At 53.3% G+C, this 17,815-nt stretch overlaps 1 protein-coding gene across 2 annotated transcripts in view; it reads left to right on the plus strand.

Annotated features, from left to right (window-relative positions):
- The window catches only part of GDPD5 (glycerophosphodiester phosphodiesterase domain containing 5), a 43,044-nt gene that overhangs the window by 12,881 nt on the left and 12,348 nt on the right, over positions 1-17,815 (plus strand). The window contains exons 2-7 of one of the 2 annotated variants that reach the window (XM_065882257.1): positions 792-895; positions 4,663-4,756; positions 5,405-5,464; positions 14,856-14,954; positions 15,262-15,355; positions 15,730-15,875. In XM_065882257.1, the coding sequence (XP_065738329.1) occupies positions 792-895; positions 4,663-4,756; positions 5,405-5,464; positions 14,856-14,954; positions 15,262-15,355; positions 15,730-15,875 (597 nt within the window). The remainder of the gene's footprint in view (positions 1-791; positions 896-4,662; positions 4,757-5,404; positions 5,465-14,855; positions 14,955-15,261; positions 15,356-15,729; positions 15,876-17,815) is intronic. The other variant, XM_065882258.1, reaches the window with a different exon arrangement.

Consider the following 17,815-nt stretch of genomic DNA (forward strand, 5'->3'; position numbering starts at 1 on the left):
TAGCCCTCCAGCCTCTCAAGGTGGAGGGTGCTCTTGGTCGTCTCCTGCACTGACTTCCCCTCAAGGTCTGTTGTTTGTTCTGATGATCTCAGCAGTTTCCCAGAGAGCAGGATGTCCCAAGCTTGTTGTGCTTCTGAGATAAGGGGACGGATGAAAGCAGGGATGAGCCCAAGGGCCCAGCGGAAGTGCCTGCAGGCCTCTCCGGTAGCAGCAGAGGTGGCGTCAGTAGCCCCCCGCCCCCCGCCCCCCGCCAGGAGAGAGGGGCCACCCCTGCTGGGGGTTGTAGAACACGGCATTCCTTCAACTCTAGAGGCTGGGGCACTGCTCTTTAATCCTCTTCTAACTTGCTGTGTGACTTGGGCAAGTCACTTCACCTCTCTGGGCCTCAGTGTAGCAGGGGGCAGAGGTGAGGAAGAACACCTACTTTGCAGGCGTGTGTGAGGAGGGAAGGAGGTGAGGAATGTGACCCTCAGACTGCGGATCACCCTCCCAGTGTGAAGGCTTAGGCAGATATGGCCTTTGCTCCTGGAGACTGGTGCACACTGGAAGGGCCTCAGGCTGCAGCACAAGGGGCCCAGCTCTGGCTCCCCACTGTTTTGTGACTTGGGGCTCAGTGATGTTGGATAGGTCACTTCCCTCTCTGAGCCTCAGGTCCCCACCCGTGTGAAGAGGGCAGTGATCCCTGCCTGGCAGCGGGGCTACAAAGGGGGAGGGGTGGGACCATGCTGGGTGGAGGTGGCCTGGGGCCATCCCTGCCCCACTTGACCCCTTTCCTCGTTTGGCCCCTCCAGTGGGAGCGCCTCTGGTTTCTGCTTCTCACCTTGACCTTCGGCCTCACGCTCACCTGGCTGTACTTCTGGTGGGAAGTCCACAACGACTACGATGAATTCAACTGGTGAGTGGGTATCAGGGGGCGGGGGCCTGGGGCCTGGTCATCCGGCGGCTGAGACGGGGACGGGCTTGGGTTTGATTCTCTCTCCTGGGCTGGTCCTCAGGGCTCTGCCACCACTGGTCACCAAATCTCTGTATAGCCTTGGGGGACACGGTCCTCTGGAGAGAACAGAGGCTTAGCGAGGAGCTGAGACCTCCTCCCTCGGGCTGCTGTCATGAAAATAGGAATGTAAGATGGGGGCAGGGCTCAGCTGGGGGCTGGGACCTCTGACCCCTTTGTAGACAAGGACTCCAAGGCCCAAAGAGACCAAGGCCTCAGCAGAGGAGGTGGCCCCAGACCCCAGGCCTCCTAACTCCCTGAGCAGGGCCTTGGGCAGGGCTGGTAGGTGGTTCTAGGAAAGCTCAGGGTCCTTTGTGGAGAGCAGCCTCGGGTCCAAGGGCAGAGCTGAGGCTGGTACCTGGGTGCACGAGGGCACCTGTTTCTTCCTCACCCCCCCCCCCCCCACTGTCTGCCTTTGTTAAACAGTGAAAGGCACAGAGGAGGGGACGTTCCCTCGGTTCTAGTGGGAACTCCCCCATTGACAGGTGTGGAAACTGAGGCCCAAGTTCACACAACCAGTTGGGGGCAGAGTTGGGGCTTGGCAGCCAGTGCTCCCTGTCCATCCAGTGCTGCCTTTTCCTTTTGGTTAGAAGTTCAGGGACTTCTCTGGTGGCGCAGTGGTTGAGAGTCCGCCTGCCAATGCAGGGGACACGGGTTCGAGCCCTGGTCCAGGAAGATCCCCCATGCCGCGGAGCAACTAAGCCCGTGTGCCACCACTACTGAGCCTGCGCTCTCGAACCTGCGAGCCATGACTACTGAGCCCGCGTCCCACAACTACTGAAGCCCGCACGCCTACAGCCCGTGCTCCGCAACGAGAGAAGCCACCACAGTGAGAAGCCCGCGCACCACAATGAAGCACAGCCCCCGCTTGCTACAACTAGAGAAAGCCCGCGTGCAGCAACGAAGAACCAACGCAGCCAAAAATAAATAAATTTAAAATAAATAAATCAAAAAGAAAGAAGTTCAGCTCAGTGTGACCATGGGCACATAAGTGTGAGTCCTCAGTAACTGACCTCATCAGGTCTTCCTGAGGGTGAAATAAGATGATGGACCTGAGAGGGCTCCAAGCTCACCTAAACCTGAGGGCTGCTTCCTGGGAGGCCGAATCTCCAGCTGGTGGCCATTATGTTAGAATTTAGGATTTCTGGACTCTGGGCTTCTGAAGGGCTGTGGCTCTAGGATTTTGTGATGATCCTGAGATTCAGTGCACGGAGCCTGGGCATCCACTCCCCTCTGCATGGCAGTGCTGTGCTTCTGTTATTAATGAGCTCAATAAACGACCGGCTGCCGTCCCGCCGCAGCCCAGCAAGATGAGCCGGAGCCCCAGCCGAGTCCCAGAGGTGGCCCCTGGCCTTTATTAAATGCCATAAATCAATTATTCATCCTTCAGGTATCCAAAGCACAGGCACTGCTGTGGGCAAATGGGAACATTCTCTGCTGGCCCTCGACTGTAGACCCTGGACATTTCTGCTGAACTGCAGGTCTGCTGCCCAGGTGATGGTCTACCCCCAACATGTACAGAAGGAGAAGCTAAGGCCCAGAGAGGGGTAGGACTCACCCAGGGCCACACAACCATTTGGTGCCAAATACACATGCTGGGGACAGTCGAGGAGACTGAGGCTCAGAGAGGTTAAATAGCCTTTCCAAAGTCACACAGCAAGATGCAGTCAGATCTGGGACAGGGACTTGAACCTTCCTGACTGGATCATGCTGTCCACGGAGCTACCCCACTCTGCAGAGAGTGAGCTCCCTGTCACTGGGCAGCTCAAGCAGAGGACGGATGCCTGCCCTGTCGAAGAGGCTGCAGAGGGAAGGGCTGCCTGGGGCTTAGGGATGGCCTGAGGACCTGCAGCTCCCTCACCCTGTCACCTCAGTTTCTTGGAGTCGGTGCTGAGATTCAGGAGCCCCTGGCCTGGTCCTCAGGGTCTAGAGAGTCTCCGGGGATAGCTCATGAAGCAAGAGAAGGTGAGTGAGACCGAGGTGGTCAGGGTTAGACAGGGAAAGCCAGGAAGGGACCATCTGGGCTGTTGCCTTCCAGTGGGGGCTCCCTGCCAAAAGGGAGAGACAAGTGGAGCCAGAACACTTTGCAGGAGTAGTCGCCAGGGTCGGGGCCTGCCCTTCTTTGGGCCTCAGTTTCCCCAACAGATTTTCCACTGGGATCTGAGGGTGAGGGCCAGGAGAGGGCAGATGCCCCATAGTGTCCTCCTGGTGTCCCCTCCCAGCCCCCTGCCCAGGCCCAAGATGGCAGCAGGCCTGAAGCTGCCTGGCGCCGGCTCAGTTTCTCTGACGACGTGTGCAAGTTGCTGCCTTCTCTGAGCCTCAGCTTCCCCAATTGTACAGGGAGGATATGGGTGGTTCAGTCTCCTGGAGAGCAGCTAAGCAGCATCTATCAGGAACCTTAAAAAGTTCATTCCCTTTGGCCCTGTAATCCTATTTGTAGGAGTCTATCCTGAGGAAATAATAATACAGAAAGGTGTGTGCAAAAAAAAAAATTGTGTTAATTTATGATAGTGAATAATTGGAAACTATTAATTGTCGTTAGTAGGAAGTTGGCTTCATATGGTACATTAATTCAATAGAAGGCCACGTGACTATTAAAAAACTCACATTTCCTCAGGATTTTAGTGACTTCAGTAAATGCTTGTGTTAATTAGAAGCAGAGAACTGAGTACTTACCATGTTCCTCACCTCACTTCATCCTCAGGAAACACTATGAAGGGCACTTTGTTATCCCCATCCTGTAGGTAAGGAAACTAAGGCTCAGGGAAGTCAGGTATTACATTTTATCAATCCTAAGACCTCATCTTTTCACATGTTAACATTGAAATTGAGATGAATGTCACAATCAATGGCATCTTAGATTCAGGGGAGCCTGTCACCTCCATAGTGTCCTGCAAGCCAGGGGATTTGAATCTGCGTGTGCCTCCCTCCAACGCCTGAACTCTGACTGCTGTGCTGTACGCAGCGGGGTCCCGGCTTTGCTGTTTACACAAATATATAAGCAGGGTTGGTGGCGCAGTGGTGAAGAATCTGCCTGCCAATGCAGGGGACACGCGTTCGAGCCCTTGTCTGGGAAGATCCCACATGCCGCGGAGCAACTAAGCCCGTGCGCCACAACTACTGAGCCTGCGCTCTAGAGCACGCGAGCCACAACTACTGAGCCTGCGTGCCACAGCTACTGAAGCCCGTGTGCCTAGATCCTGTGCTCCGCAACAAGAGAAGCCACCGCAATGAGAAGCTGCGCACCACAATGAAGAGTAGCCCCTGCTCGCCGCAACTAGAGAAAGCCCGCGCGCAGCAACGAAGACCTAATGCAGCCATAAATAAATAAACAAACAATAAATTTATAAAATACCAGCCTTCTTAAACTATATATATATATAAGCAGAGGGGGGAACCCACTGGAAGGAGTCAGCAGTTTTGGTGATGGTTATTTCTGTGCAGTAGAATTAAGGGGAATTGTCTTCTTGTTTATGCTTCTTGGCATGCCCAGGTGTCCCCCATGAGCCATCCAGAGGCTGACCTATGACCAGGGAGACAATGACCTTCTCACTGAGTGGGCAGGGCCGGGTCACTGAGCGGGCCACGTGAGGGCTGAGAGCTGGCCGGCCCGAGGGAGCGTCCTGGCTCCCTGGTGGAGGTGTGACCCTTGCCCCTTCTCCTCCTGGCAGGTACCTCTACAACCACACGGGCTACTGGAGCGACTGGTCCGTGCCCATCCTCATGACCACAGCAGCCGCCTTCACTTACGTCGCAGGCCTCCAGGTACGTGGGGCTGTCTCAGAGGGCAGGTGGCCCTGTGCCCAGGGGAAGGGAGACCTGGCCTGTGCTGGGCTGATGGAGGGGCCCGCCCTGGTCTGAGGAGGGCAGCTGGCTTTTCTCCTGGCTGCTGGGGCTTGGTTCCTTCAAGGAGGGAGGTCCTCTTGCTTTGCCCCATCCTGGCATGTTCTCCCCCGCCCCCGTGGAGCATCCCGCTGTTAGGCCCCACTGCAGACTTCCTCTTCCAGAAACTTCTGCTGTGGTTGCTGCTCCCAATACGCTACTCCCTCAGACTCAGGTTAGTCCCCAGGCTGGACTGGGGCATCCTGGGGGACAAGGCTGAAGTCTGCTTCAGAATCCTGGAGCCTGGAACTCCCAAAACATTAATTAGGCAGTCCAAGTGAAGCAGGGCCCAGTGACCTCTTGAGGGAAAAATCCTAGAGGAGAAGGAGCCTGGAGGCCTGGAATAATCTGGGAGGAGGCCAGGCTTGGGCTGGGCTGGGCAGGGCTGGGCATTCCCATCGCCTTCAGGGAGGTTTGCTGACTGGCTGAGCCGGGCCCAGAGAGCAGTGGGGAGCAGGGTGTCTGGGGAACTGGCAGAAACCTCCAGGTCACACCTGGTGCCTGACTCTAGCCCTGTGGGCCCCCGTTCAGGTCCTGGCACTGTGTCACATTGCCGTGGGGCAGCAGATGAACCTCCACTGGCTGCACAAGGTAAGGGCTGCCTCCGTGGGGGCCTAGGGAGGAGCGGGGAGGCCGGAGGCCGCAGCAGCAGAGGAAGAACCCGGACACATCTTCCCTCTCCTGCATCGTGATTATAATTGTTCTAGTAGCTAACACTGAGAACTCACTGTGTGCCCAGCACTGTTCTCGCGGTCTAGGCTGTATTAGCTCATTTAACCCTCACAGCAGCCCTGCGACGTTAGGTACTGTTATGATCCCATTTTGCAGTTGGGAAAACTGAGGTACAAAGAGGTTAAGTAACTCACCCAAGGTCTCCCACTTAATAGGTGGAGGGTCCAGGATCTTAGCTCTGCAGCCGTGCACTCAACCAGCACAGGCCACAGCTCTGGCCCTCTGGCTGGCTCTGCCTTCGGTCTCACCCTCTCCTCTTCAGTGAGCTCATTTTAAAACTCTGATCCAGTGATATTTCTCCCAATTTAAAGCCCTTCCCACCATTTCCATTGCTCCCAGGGTGATCCAAACTCCCCCACCCGGCATTAAGGCTCTGCGTGACTTGGCCCCAGCTGAGGTCTCCCAGCTGCTCTCATGCGACTGTCACCCTCAGCTTCTGCCACATGAGACATCTCAGGCCCTCCCGGCATGTCTGCCTCTTCTCTGCTTTACCCCTTCACTCCTCCCTTTCTGTCTCTTTTGGACCCTTCCTTGGTTCTCCTCCCCACCTACACAAGACTTCTCAGGCTCCCCCAGCACCCTCAGGCTCCCCTGCCACAGTCCTGACATCTCATTGTCCATTTCCATCTGGCTTCCTGACCCCAGCCCTGCCTGGTCTGGGAGCTCCGTGCAGGCCAGAACTGACTTTCCCTCTCCATGTCCCTGGTGCCCCACGCAGGACTGGGCCCAAAGCAAAGAGGCTTCATACGTTGCAGAGCCTTGGCTCTCTTGCTTACTGTTGGTGGCGTGCATGGTGCTGAATACATGTGGCTGATGCCTGCTCTTTCTGACGGCCTAGCGGGTGCAGGGGTGGCACAGAGCTGACCAAGAGAGAGCCTCTCCCTCCCAGGAACACCTGGGCCTTGGAGGAAAGGACGGGCCACCTCTTTGCCTAGAGCCTGACTCAGAGTGAGCATGCCATTTAGGAAGGGGCAGAAATGTCCAGAAATAACCACGAGCCCATGAGATGGGTCCAGAGTGACTCTGAGGGGAGGTGCTCACTTCCAGCTAGAAAGATACGAAGCAGGAACCGGAAGAAGGATGTGGTGAGCTCCAGTTAGGCTTCGTGGAGCGGGAGGTGCCTGTGGGCCTCCAGGGGGGCCTCTGAGATCTGGAACTGAGGAGTTAGATCTGGGGAACTGAAATCTTGGAGGGATGAAGAGCAGTGAGCCACAGGACTTCCCTGGTAGCGCAGTGGGTAAGAATCTGCCTGCCAATGCAGGATACACAGGTTCGATCCCTGGTCCGGGAAGATCCCACATGCCACGGAGCAACTAAGCCCGTGCACCACAACCACTGAGCCTGCGCTCTAGAGCCCGCGAGCCACAACTACTGAGCCCGCGAGCCACAACTACTGAAGCCCACGTGCCTAGAGCCCACGCACCGCAACGAAGAGTAGCCCCCACTCGCCAGAGAAAGCCCGCACACAGCAACAAAGACCCAACGCAGCCAAAAAAAAAAGCAGTGAGCTGCCTCTGGTCCCCTCCCACCTTCCTCCTGCTTGTCACTCTTTCCTAAGATCTCCTCTGGGCTTCTGAAGTCCCCTCTGTGAGGGACTTTCTTCTCCCAGCTACAAAGCTGACACTTTGAAAGAACTGCACCGGCTGGCACCCCAGGTCGGGCTGGCGCACACCACAGCCACTTCCTCCAGGGCACGCCTGGCTCTCGGCAGACCAGGGCGCACCTGCTTGATCCCAGTGGAGAGGCGTCCGGAGGCCCGAGCTAGCCAGGGCAGCAGATCAGTGCATGGAGTCTTCTCCTGGGGGAAGGGGGCTCAGGTCGCTTCATCTGCACTGGTGCCAGCTCCCAGGGTGCCAGTCCTGTCTCCCTCTCCCCTCTGATCCCTCCCAAGAGATGTCAGCATGAGGAAGGTCCTTCCTGGCGGAGATGATCCATAGCTGGACCCACTGCACCTGGAGGGAAGAACGAGTTCCCTGGGGCTCAGTATTCAAACAGGGGCTGGAACTTCTACCCTTCTGTTTCCAAGATTCTATCATTTGATTCTAAGATTTTTTTTTTTTTTTTTTTTTGCGGTACGCGGGCCTCTCACTGTTGTGGCCTCTCCCGCCGCGGAGCACAGGCTCCGGATGTGCAGGCTCAGCGGCCATGGCTCACGCGCCCAGCCGCTCCGCAGCACATGGGATTTTCCCAGACCGGGGCACGAACTCGTGTCCCCTGCATCGGCAGGCGGACTCCCAACCACTGTGCCACCAGGGAAACCCGATTCTAAGATTTTAAGAAATTCTTATTCTTTTTGGTTTTGTTTTAACCGACTTTTGACCATTAATACATTGACATGGTTCAAAATTACAAAGGTACAAAGAAGTACAAAATGTAAATCTCCCTATTATCTTTCCAGAAATATTTTAAGTACATACAAATGTGTGTGTATGTGTGTGTATATATATATATATATATATATATATATATATATATATATGCACACATTTCCTTTTTCTTTAAACACAAGTAGTAGCCTATTATACCCTCTATTTTGCACCTTAAGAAAAAAAATTGGGGGTAGTATTTTTTTTTATTGAAGTATAGTTGAGGTACAATATTATAGAAGTTACAGGTATACAATATAGTGATTCACAATTTTTAAAAATTTATTTTATTTTTATATTTATTTTTGGCTGCATTGGGTCTTCGTTGCTGTGTGCAGGCTTTCTCTAGTTGCCGGGAGCGGGGGCTACTCTTCGTTGCGGTGCACGGGCTTCTCACACAGTGTCTTCTCTTGTTGCGAAGCACGGGCTGTAGAGCGCAGGCTCAGTAGTTGTGGCGCATGCATGGGCTTAGTTGCCCCGCGGCATGTGGAATCTTCCCGGACCAGGGCTTGAACGCGTGTCCCCTGCATTGGCAGGCGGATTCTTCACCACTGCGCCACCAGGGAAGCCCCTGATTCACGATTTTTGAAGGTTATGCTCCATTTATAGTTACTATAAAATATTGGCTACATTCCCTGTGTTGTACAATGTATCGTCATAGCTTATTTTATACATAACAGTTTTATGCATAACAGTTAATCCCCTACCCCCATCATGCCCCTCCCCGCTCTCTCTCCCCACAGAAAATTCTTGGAGCTCCCTCCCCTTCAGTACAATAGGAGCATTCCTATCGGTGTCCATCCCTTGCTCCTGTCCCAGCATCTAATCCCTAGCTCCCGAGGTATCTAGCCAGTCCCCTGTTGCTGGGTCTGATCAACATCCCATTTAACTTTCAGTTCCCTGGTAGCACAGTGTGGCACGGACCTGTGTGGGGAATCGCTGGGTAACGAGTGTGTACATTTGTAATTCGGATAGTTCCTGCCAAACTGCCTCCTTGCCAGGTGCCACCAATTCATGCTCCCTCAGTAATGTATGATTGTGCCTATAAAATCACCCTTGCACATAAAGTGTTCAGGGATTTCCTGACTTTGCCAGTCCCAGTGGGTGAAAATGGTACCTCAGTGTAGTGTTTTCTTTTTTTTTTATAAATTTATTTTATGTATTTTTTATATTTGGCTGCATTGGGTCTTTGTTGCTGCGCACGGGCTTTCTCGAGTTGCGGCAAGTGGGGGCCGCTCTTCGTTGCGGTGCGCGGGTCCCTCACTGCTGTGCCTTCTCTTGTTGCAGAGCACAGGCTCTAGGCGCGCGGGCTTCAGTAGTTGTGGCTTGCAGACTCTAGAGCGCAGGCTCAGTAGTTGTGGCTCGCGGGCTCCAGAGCGCAGGCTCAGTAGTTGTGGCCCACGGGCTTAGTTGCTCCGTGGCATGTGGGATCTTCCCGGACCAGGGCACGAACCCGTGTCCCCTGCATTGGCAGGTGTATTCCCAACCACTGCACCACCAGGGAAGCCCTAGTGTTTTCTTTTCATTAATTTTTATTGGAGTATAGTTGATTTACAGTGTTGTGTTAGTTTCTGCCGTACAGCAGAGTGTATCAGTCATACATATACATATATCCACTCTTTTAGATTCTTTTCCCATATAGGTCATTACAGAGTATTGAGTAGAGTTCCCTGTACTGTACAGTATGTTCTTATTATCTATTTCATATATGGTAGTGTGTATATGCCAATCCCAATCTCCCAATTTATCCCTCCCTGCGTTCCCCCCTTGGTAACCATAAGTTTGTTTTCTACATCTGTGATGCTATTTTTGTTTTGTAAATAAGTTCATTTGTACCATTTTTTTAGATTCCACACATAAGCGGTATCATATGTCTGGCTTTCTCTTTCTGACTTACTTCACTCAGAGTGACAATCTCCAGATCCATCCATGTCACTGCAAATGGCATTATTTCATTCGTTTTAATGGCTGAGTAATAGTCCATTGTATATATGTACTACATCTTCTTTATCCATTCCTCTGTCAATGGACATTTTGGTTGCTTCCATGTCTTGGCTATTGTAAATAGTGCTGCAATGAACGTTGAGGTGCATGTACCTTTTCAAATTATGGTTTTCTCTGGATATGCACCCAGGAGTGGGATTGCTGGATCATATGGTGACTATTTTTAGTTTTTTAAGAGATGTCCATACGGTGTAGTTTTTTTTTTTTTTTTTTGGCTGCGTTGGGTCTCCGTTGCTGCACACAGGCTTTCTCTACTTGTGGCGAGCGGGGGCTACTCTTCGTTGCAGTGTGCGGGCTTCTCATTGTGGTGGCTTCTCTTGTTGCGGAGCACGGGCTCTAGACATGCGAGCTTCAGTAGTTGTGGCACGTGGGCTAAGTAGTTGTGGCTCGTGGGCTCTAGAGTGCAGGCTCAGTAGTTGTGGTGCACGGGCTTAGTTGCTCTGCGGCATGTGGGATCTTCCCGGACCAGGGATCGAACCCGTGTCCCCTGCACCGGCAGGCGGATTCCTAACCATTGCGCCACCAGGGAAGTCCCAAACATTCATTCATCCATTCATCTGGCTGCACCGGGTCTTAGTTGCAGCATGTGGGATCTAGTCCCCTGACCAGGGATCAAATCTGGGCCCCCTGCATTGGGAGTGCAGAGTCTTAACCACTGGAGCACCAGGGAAGTCCCTCCATACTGTGTAGTGTTTTTTTTGTTTTTTGTTTTTTTTGCGGTACGCGGACCTCTCACTGCTGTGGCCGCTCCCGTTGTGGAGCACAGGCTCCGGATGCGCAGGCTCAGTGGCCATGGCTCACGGGTCCAGCCGCTCCGCGGCACGTGGGATCCTCCTGGACCCGGGCATGAACCCACATCCCCTGCATCGGCAGGCAGACTCTCAACCACTGCGCCACCAGGGAAGCCCATACTGTGTAGTTTTAATTTGCATTTCCCTTATGATGAGTTAGGTTCAGCATCTTTCATCTGCTTAAGTCATTGACATTTCCTTTTCTATAAACTGTCTCCTCATATCATTTGCCCTTTTTGCTGTGAGGTTTGCTTTTTGCTTATTAACTTGCAGGAGCTCTTTATAGATTTGGAAAATGAGGCCTTTGGCTGATGAATTGCAAATCATCCTTCCTAGTTGTCATTCATCTTTTGACTTTGCTTGTTGTATTTTTGCCACAGGAATTTTTTTATCCTTAAGGATTTTTTATGCTTAGGGATTCTGTCATCTCTTATGGCTCCTGGGTTTCGTGTCAGAAAAGTCTTTCCCACTCCAAGATTATAAAAAATTTCTCTGTGGTATCATTTGGTAATTATGTTTCTACTTTTTTTAACATTTAACTTTGTTATCCTTTTGGAAGTTATTTTAGGGTACAATGTGATCTTACTTTGTGCTTTTTAGGTGGCTTCTCAGTCCCAGCTCTCTGTTGAGTAACCCATCCTTTCCACTCTAATTTGAGATGCCAATTTTATCATATACTAAATATTTTTATGTATTTAGATCTGTTTCTAAGCTTTTTATTTACTTTCATTTATCTCTCTGGTCCTATACCAGTACCATACTTAATGCTATATAGTTTTTTGGTTTTTGTTTTTGTTTTTTTTTGCGGTACGGGGGCCTCTCACTGTTGTGGCCTCTCCCGTTGCAGAGCACAGGGTCTGGACGCACAGGCTCAGCGGCCATGGCTCGTGGGCCCAGCTGCTCTGTGGCATGTAGGATCCTCCCGGACCGGGGCACGAACCCGTGTCCCCTGCATCGGCAGGCGGACTCTCAACCACTGCGCCACCAGGGAAGCCCCAATGCTATATAGTTTTATGCTATGTTTTCATCACAATCTTTATTCTGAGAGTCTCCAGTTCCCCCCGAATCCTGAGGAGGGGAGGGCTAGAGGACAGAGGGCCTCTGGGCAGTGCGGGGAGGGAGCTGTTTGCGGCAGGCTGGGTACTGTGAGTGGATCTGGATGTCCACTTGGGGCCCTTCCCCCTCCTCCCCGGTCCTCCCAAAGCTCCTATTTCCCAGAAATCCCTGCCAGGTGAGCCTCCAGGAAAAGTCCAGGGGTCCAGGACGTGAAGAAGAAGGTGGAAGGGTACTTGGGGGCTTTGAAGTAAATAGGAGGTGGTCTCCCTGAGATACCCCCCCTCCTACCCCACCTACCACCCCAGCATCAGTTCAGGTGCCACCGCTGTTGAGGGGCTTTGATCACAGCTCCCACCTCCCTAGGCCGTCCCCATCAGCACCCCCAGTGAATCCAGACTTCCTTCCAAACAGCCAGCCCAGGCTCCACAGTTCTTCCTGGTGTCTAGCCTCTATCCCTCTAGTTGCGGTTTAGGAAGGCACATTCATCCTGCGTGTCAGGTACGGTGCCACAACCATCATTTATTGGGTTACATGTGAGGGGCTTTCCACACTGTATTTCATTTACTGCTTGAAATAATCCTGTTTATTTGATATTACGTCCACTTTTAAAAGTTATTCCACTAACATTTAGTAAGCACTCATTATTTTGGTGCCAGCCATGGTGCTGAGCATTTCTCTTGCATTTTCTCATTTATCTTTCCAAACCCCTTTCAGGTAGGCGCTCAGTCTCCCAAGTTCACAGCTCAGGAAACATGCTTTGAGAAGTTAACCACCCCCATTAGGCACAGTCACCGAGGGATGTGACCTAAGTGGGTCCCTGAACCCTGGGCCAATCTGCCACTTAGACCACAGAACCCAGATTCCAGCCACCCCCGCCAACCTGTTGGCAGAGCTGGTTTCCAACTCCTCCGGGTCCCAGCACCCGGGCAAGGCTCACTGAATGAACGGACGTAGCTCCTATATCCTCCACCCCTCCCGCTGTCGTCACAAACCACAGTGCCTCCAGCACAGAAAACCAGAGACCGCTTTCTCAGAGGCTTCCCCTGGGCCTTCTGGGTGGGATGTATCCTTTGCAGTCAGACTTGAGGAAGGGTGGTAGAGTTGTTGGGAGTCAGTGCTGTTATCGTGGCTTAAGGACACGGCGTGTGTAGGGGGAAATCCCACAGAACTTGACCACTGCAGTAATGCTGTGGGGCATAAGGTTGCCACTACAGTCACTGCAGAATTCAGAGGGGATAAAATTTTCCATTGCATTAGGATCCTTGGAAATCAGTTTTATTACAAGTATTTCCACTAGCAGTTAAATTCTCTAATAAAATGCTCAGAGGTGACCCTTCAAAGATGCTTGCTATGGCCTGGAGGGCAGCAGGGGGCAGGGAGCCTGCGTGTTGGGGTGGGGGGGTTGGGAGGATGCTCAGGGATGGTTAGGACACTTGTGGGCTCCCTCCACTGCAGCGTGACATCCCAGAAAGAGCACAACCTCCGAGACGGGCAGAATGGGGTTTGCTCCTGAATCTGCCCCCCTTCAAAGCTACGTGACCAAGCAAACCCTTAGGCTCTCTGAGCCCCATTTTCCTATGTGTAAAATGAAGATGGTAACATCTCAGCTGGGATTTTACGAGGATAAACGTGAGCAAGCGGAGTGCCTCCCGCAGAGCCAGGCACACTCGGGCCCTCCATGCACCTTCATGTCTCTCATTCCCGTGTCCTCTGGACCGGCATGTCACAATCCGTGAGAGCTCCTATCCATCTCAGCCTTATTACTGCTTCTTATTGGAACATTTGTTTCCAGGCTGATGGGCTGGAACGACAAACCTCCAAAGGCAAACTTAATCCCAGACGGGGATGAATCTTCCCTGCGTGGCAGGGAACGAAGATGGATCAGCCTCTGTCTCTGCCCTGACGAGCTAGAAACTCAATTTAGAGCTTGTTTGGTCGTTAGAGGGCTCTCACAATGCTGCTGCCTCCAGGAGAGACACTGTCAGAAGAAAAAGAAGGCGAGAGCCCTGATGGCAAAGAGAGCAGCTGGGAGCAGGCAGTAGGAAGTCAGGAGGGCCGGATGTGGCGGTCTTGGCAGGCGCCTATGGAGAGAGGGGCTGCGGAAGGCTTCGGGGTAGAGGTGTGAGCTGAGTTTTACGAGGCAGGCCTGGCGGTGTGGAGAGGTTGGGCAGAGTGAGATCCAGGGCCCAAGGCAGGGACCCTGGGGGGCTGAGTAACCAGAAACCAGGCATTAGTTAGTTTGGGGGAGCGTCTTATGTTACATGACACACTTCAGATCCCATCTGTCCCCAGAGCTTTCCGTCCCATGAAGGTTCCATCTGGTGTTCCGTCAGAGCTGTACTCCTCACTTCCTCTGGGAGAGCAGCTCCCATAACACATTAGAGGCTGGAAGCTAGGAGGCTGAGGCTGAGAGCAGGCCTTGGCAACGGGGCGTGTGGGGCAGACCCCTGCCTCACCTCTGCTCGCTGTAGCCTGAAGGCCAGGCTGGGTGTCAGCCTCCTGCGGGGGGCCTGGCTCCTCAGCCTGCTGCCCTGCAACCTGGGCAGGTTCCCCTGTGCCCCATCTCCTGGGGAGCCTTGGTCTCCTCACCTGTCACGCTGGATGAAAGGTGGCTGGGCAAGGCCTGGGACGGGACCTGCTGGGCTCAGGGAGGCCCCCCATTTGCCGAGTATATTCCCTCCTCACACCCTGAGCCCTGGGGCCATGCCCCACCTTAGCCCAGCTCCAGCCCACCTGTCTTCTCTCCACCCTCCCTTCTATTTCTCCCACGGTCCCTTCTTCACTGGGTCCACCTGCCTTCTCCTGCCTCTGCTCCTCTCACTGTCCTCTGCACGGCTGCCTCTGGCTTTCTTCCAGTGCCTGCCTCTGCCCTGCTTTGTCCGTCTCTCTTGTACTCTCTACTCTCCCCTTTCCGCCTCTCAGCCTCTCGCTCCGTCTCTCTACCTTTGCTCTCCCTCTCAGACACACTGGGGACCCTTGGGCCGATGGGGCTTTGACACTGCCCTGACCCTCTGGTGGCTCTTCCCCTTCCAGATGGGGCTGGTGGCCATCCTGGTGGCTACGGTGGTGGCCATGTCAGCTGTGGCCCAGCTGTGGGAGGACGAGTGGGAGGTGCTGCTTATCTCCCTGCAGGTGAGTGGGGGTGGGGACAGGGTGGCTGCTTCCCCAGGACCCTCAAAACAAGACAGTGCCTTTATGGTCACTGCCGTTTCTCTAGATCAAGGTCCAGAGGAAGTAGGGAGGGGTCCACATCACATAGCAACTCAGAGGCGGGGAGGGTGCTACAATCCGGGGTACCTGGACTCCCAGTTTCCTCCACTGAAAAATGGAGACACTTTCCTGCCTCGTGGATAGAGACAGGCCGTAAGGACGTTGGTAACCAGAGGGTCTGGGCACAGCTGGGAGCCAGCAGTCTCTCTTGTCCCTTCCTGCACACAAGGGCACAGCGCCGTTCCTGCACATGGGGGCCCTGGTCGCCATCACTGCGCTCTCCTGGATCGTGGCAGGACAGTTTGCCCGCGCAGAGCGATCCTGTAAGTATGACTGGGCAGGACCTACCCTCCGTGTGCTCCAAGTACCAAGGCCAGCTTGTCCTGCCCCCGCCTGGACGTTACCTAGGTAGCCTGGGGATATGGCGCGGCCCTTGCTCTCAGTGTGGGGAGTCCCGGTTCACAGTCCCGGCCTGCAGGTTCCACAGAGGTTGCAGCCTCGGCCTTGTGTGTTTCTTCCTCTGTGTCTCTACATGTGTGTGTGACTTAGAGGCCAGGTTCACCTTCCTAGCAAGAATGGGGGATCCTCTTGGTGCAGGGTCCCCTCAAAGCATCTGGGTCCTGACAAGTAGAGGGAGGAGGGATCCAGCACACCCTGCCAAGCTGCCCGGGGCTCATGGTTGGGCCCATGTCTGCAGCCTCCCAGATGGCCATTCTTGGTACCTTCTTCACCGTGGTGTTTGCCCTCTACCTGGCCCCTCTCACCATCTCCTCTCCCTGCATCATGGAGAAAAAGGACCTGGGCCCCAAACCTGCCCTCATCGGCCACCGCGGGGCCCCCATGGTGAGTGCCACTTGTGGGCCCTAAAGACTGGGGTGAGGGGTGGGTGGAGCTGCCATTGCTGAGGGGAGACAGGCAAAAAACCTAAAACCTAACTCCTTGTAGGAAGGAGCTTGCAGGGAAATGTATATAATACACGTAATGTAATAATAGCCACAAGTTTTAGCCCTTTTTGGTGGTGGTGGTGTTGGGGGGTGGGCGTGGGAGGGGTTTAATGGAAAGGGTTGGTGAAAAGGCTGGAGAGTTTCAATGGCATCAAGTCCTGAAGAGCCCGAAGGCATCTGGTTTGAAACATTTCATTTTCATCCTGAGGGCCCTGGAGAGATGCAGGAGGGTTTTAGGCCAGGCCCAGATACTGCCAGGTTGTAGGTTAGGAAGGCCCAGGAGAGAGAGAGATGCTGGGTGTGAGGAAGGGAGCAGGGCCCAGGGGCTGGGACAAAGCAGCAGAAAAACCCTCCAGGCTGTGCAGGCAAGAGAGCTGGGTGCAGCTCCAAGCCCACTGCTAAAGGAAAACATTTGCACCGGGTGGGACGGAGAGTGGAAGGAGTCAGAGTCAGCACCTGCTCCTTCTCTGCCACCCCTGTGACCCTGCAGTAGGCCCTCCCCTCGAGGGAGTATGCACCAGAGCCAGGCTTCCAGGCCCCGTGGCAGCTGTGGGAGTCAGGGCCTATTCTATCTCCTCTGTGCCTAGTTTGCTCATCTTGTCCCCTGGGATGATGGGAGTGTCTGCACCCTATGGCCACAGGAAGCAAGAGTTAGCCTGTGTGATGTGCCCAGATATGAGTCTGGCTCACAGAAAGTAAGAGTTATGCTTTCCTGTTACCTCGGGCAAGCCCTCCTGCTTCTCTAGACTGGGTTTCCTGACCTACTAAAGCCTTGGACTTTGGTTGTCAACAGATGCAGTACCACTCATCACCACCAGGGGGCACTTGAGGGCTCTGAGAGCTTTTTCTTGGTTGTGGCAGTAGTTGGGAGTTCCATGGTATCGCTGAATTTCAGGGTAGTCTAGGGGGCCTCACGAAGTAAGCATTTAAAGGAGGCGTCACGTCGGACAGGGCTGCAAATCACCATTATTGTACACATTTCCTAGATAAGGCTCAGAGACCTGCGACCCTGAGCTGGACCCTGGTGCTCTCCCATCACACCCCATGCTGCTCCTGGCACCTCCTGGAGGCAACCAGCTAGAAAGGCCATGGTTTTGGAGTCAGAGGATCTGGATTTGGGGTCCAGTTTTGCCACATGCTGCCCGTGTGTCTGGCGGGTTGCTGGTCCCCTCCAGGCCTCCCTGCTGCTGGCTTTTGTAAGGATAAATTAGGAGGACAGCCTTCCAGGAGGCAGGACCCCATATTATAGCTGCTTTTCTTTCCATGACCCGTATTACCCACCCCACCTGCTCTGGAGGCCACAGGACAAGAGGGTGGGGTGTGCTGAGGCAGGAAGCGGGGGCAAAGGGAAGGAGTGGGGTGGCCCCATGTGGATTGTTGTTTTAGCAGAAAGATTTCAAACATTCACAGAAGGGGAATGAATAGTATAATGAATCCAACACCACCTTCACCATTTATCAACATTTTGCCATTCTTGTTTCATCTATCGCCCTGCTTTGTCTTTTTTGAAAGCAAATCCCAGGTATTGTATCATTTTATCCATGCTTACCTCAGGACGTATCTCTAATGCATAAAGACCTAAAAAACAGAACTACGCCACACTGCCACTATTACACCTAACCAAATTACTAATCATTCCTTAGTACTATCTAATACTGAATCAGTGTTCAGCTTTACTTTGTCTCAAAAATATCTCTTTATAATTGAGTTGTGAAAAATCAGAATCCAAACAGAGTCCGTGTGGTACAGCTGGCTGGGATGTCTTCTAAGTATCTTTTAGTCTATAATAATCTCCCTCCCTTTTTTTCCCCATATGCTGTTTATTTGTTGAAGAAACTG

Source organism: Phocoena phocoena, chromosome 8, assembly GCF_963924675.1.
Source record: "Phocoena phocoena chromosome 8, mPhoPho1.1, whole genome shotgun sequence".
Classification (NCBI taxonomy): domain Eukaryota; kingdom Metazoa; phylum Chordata; class Mammalia; order Artiodactyla; family Phocoenidae; genus Phocoena; species Phocoena phocoena.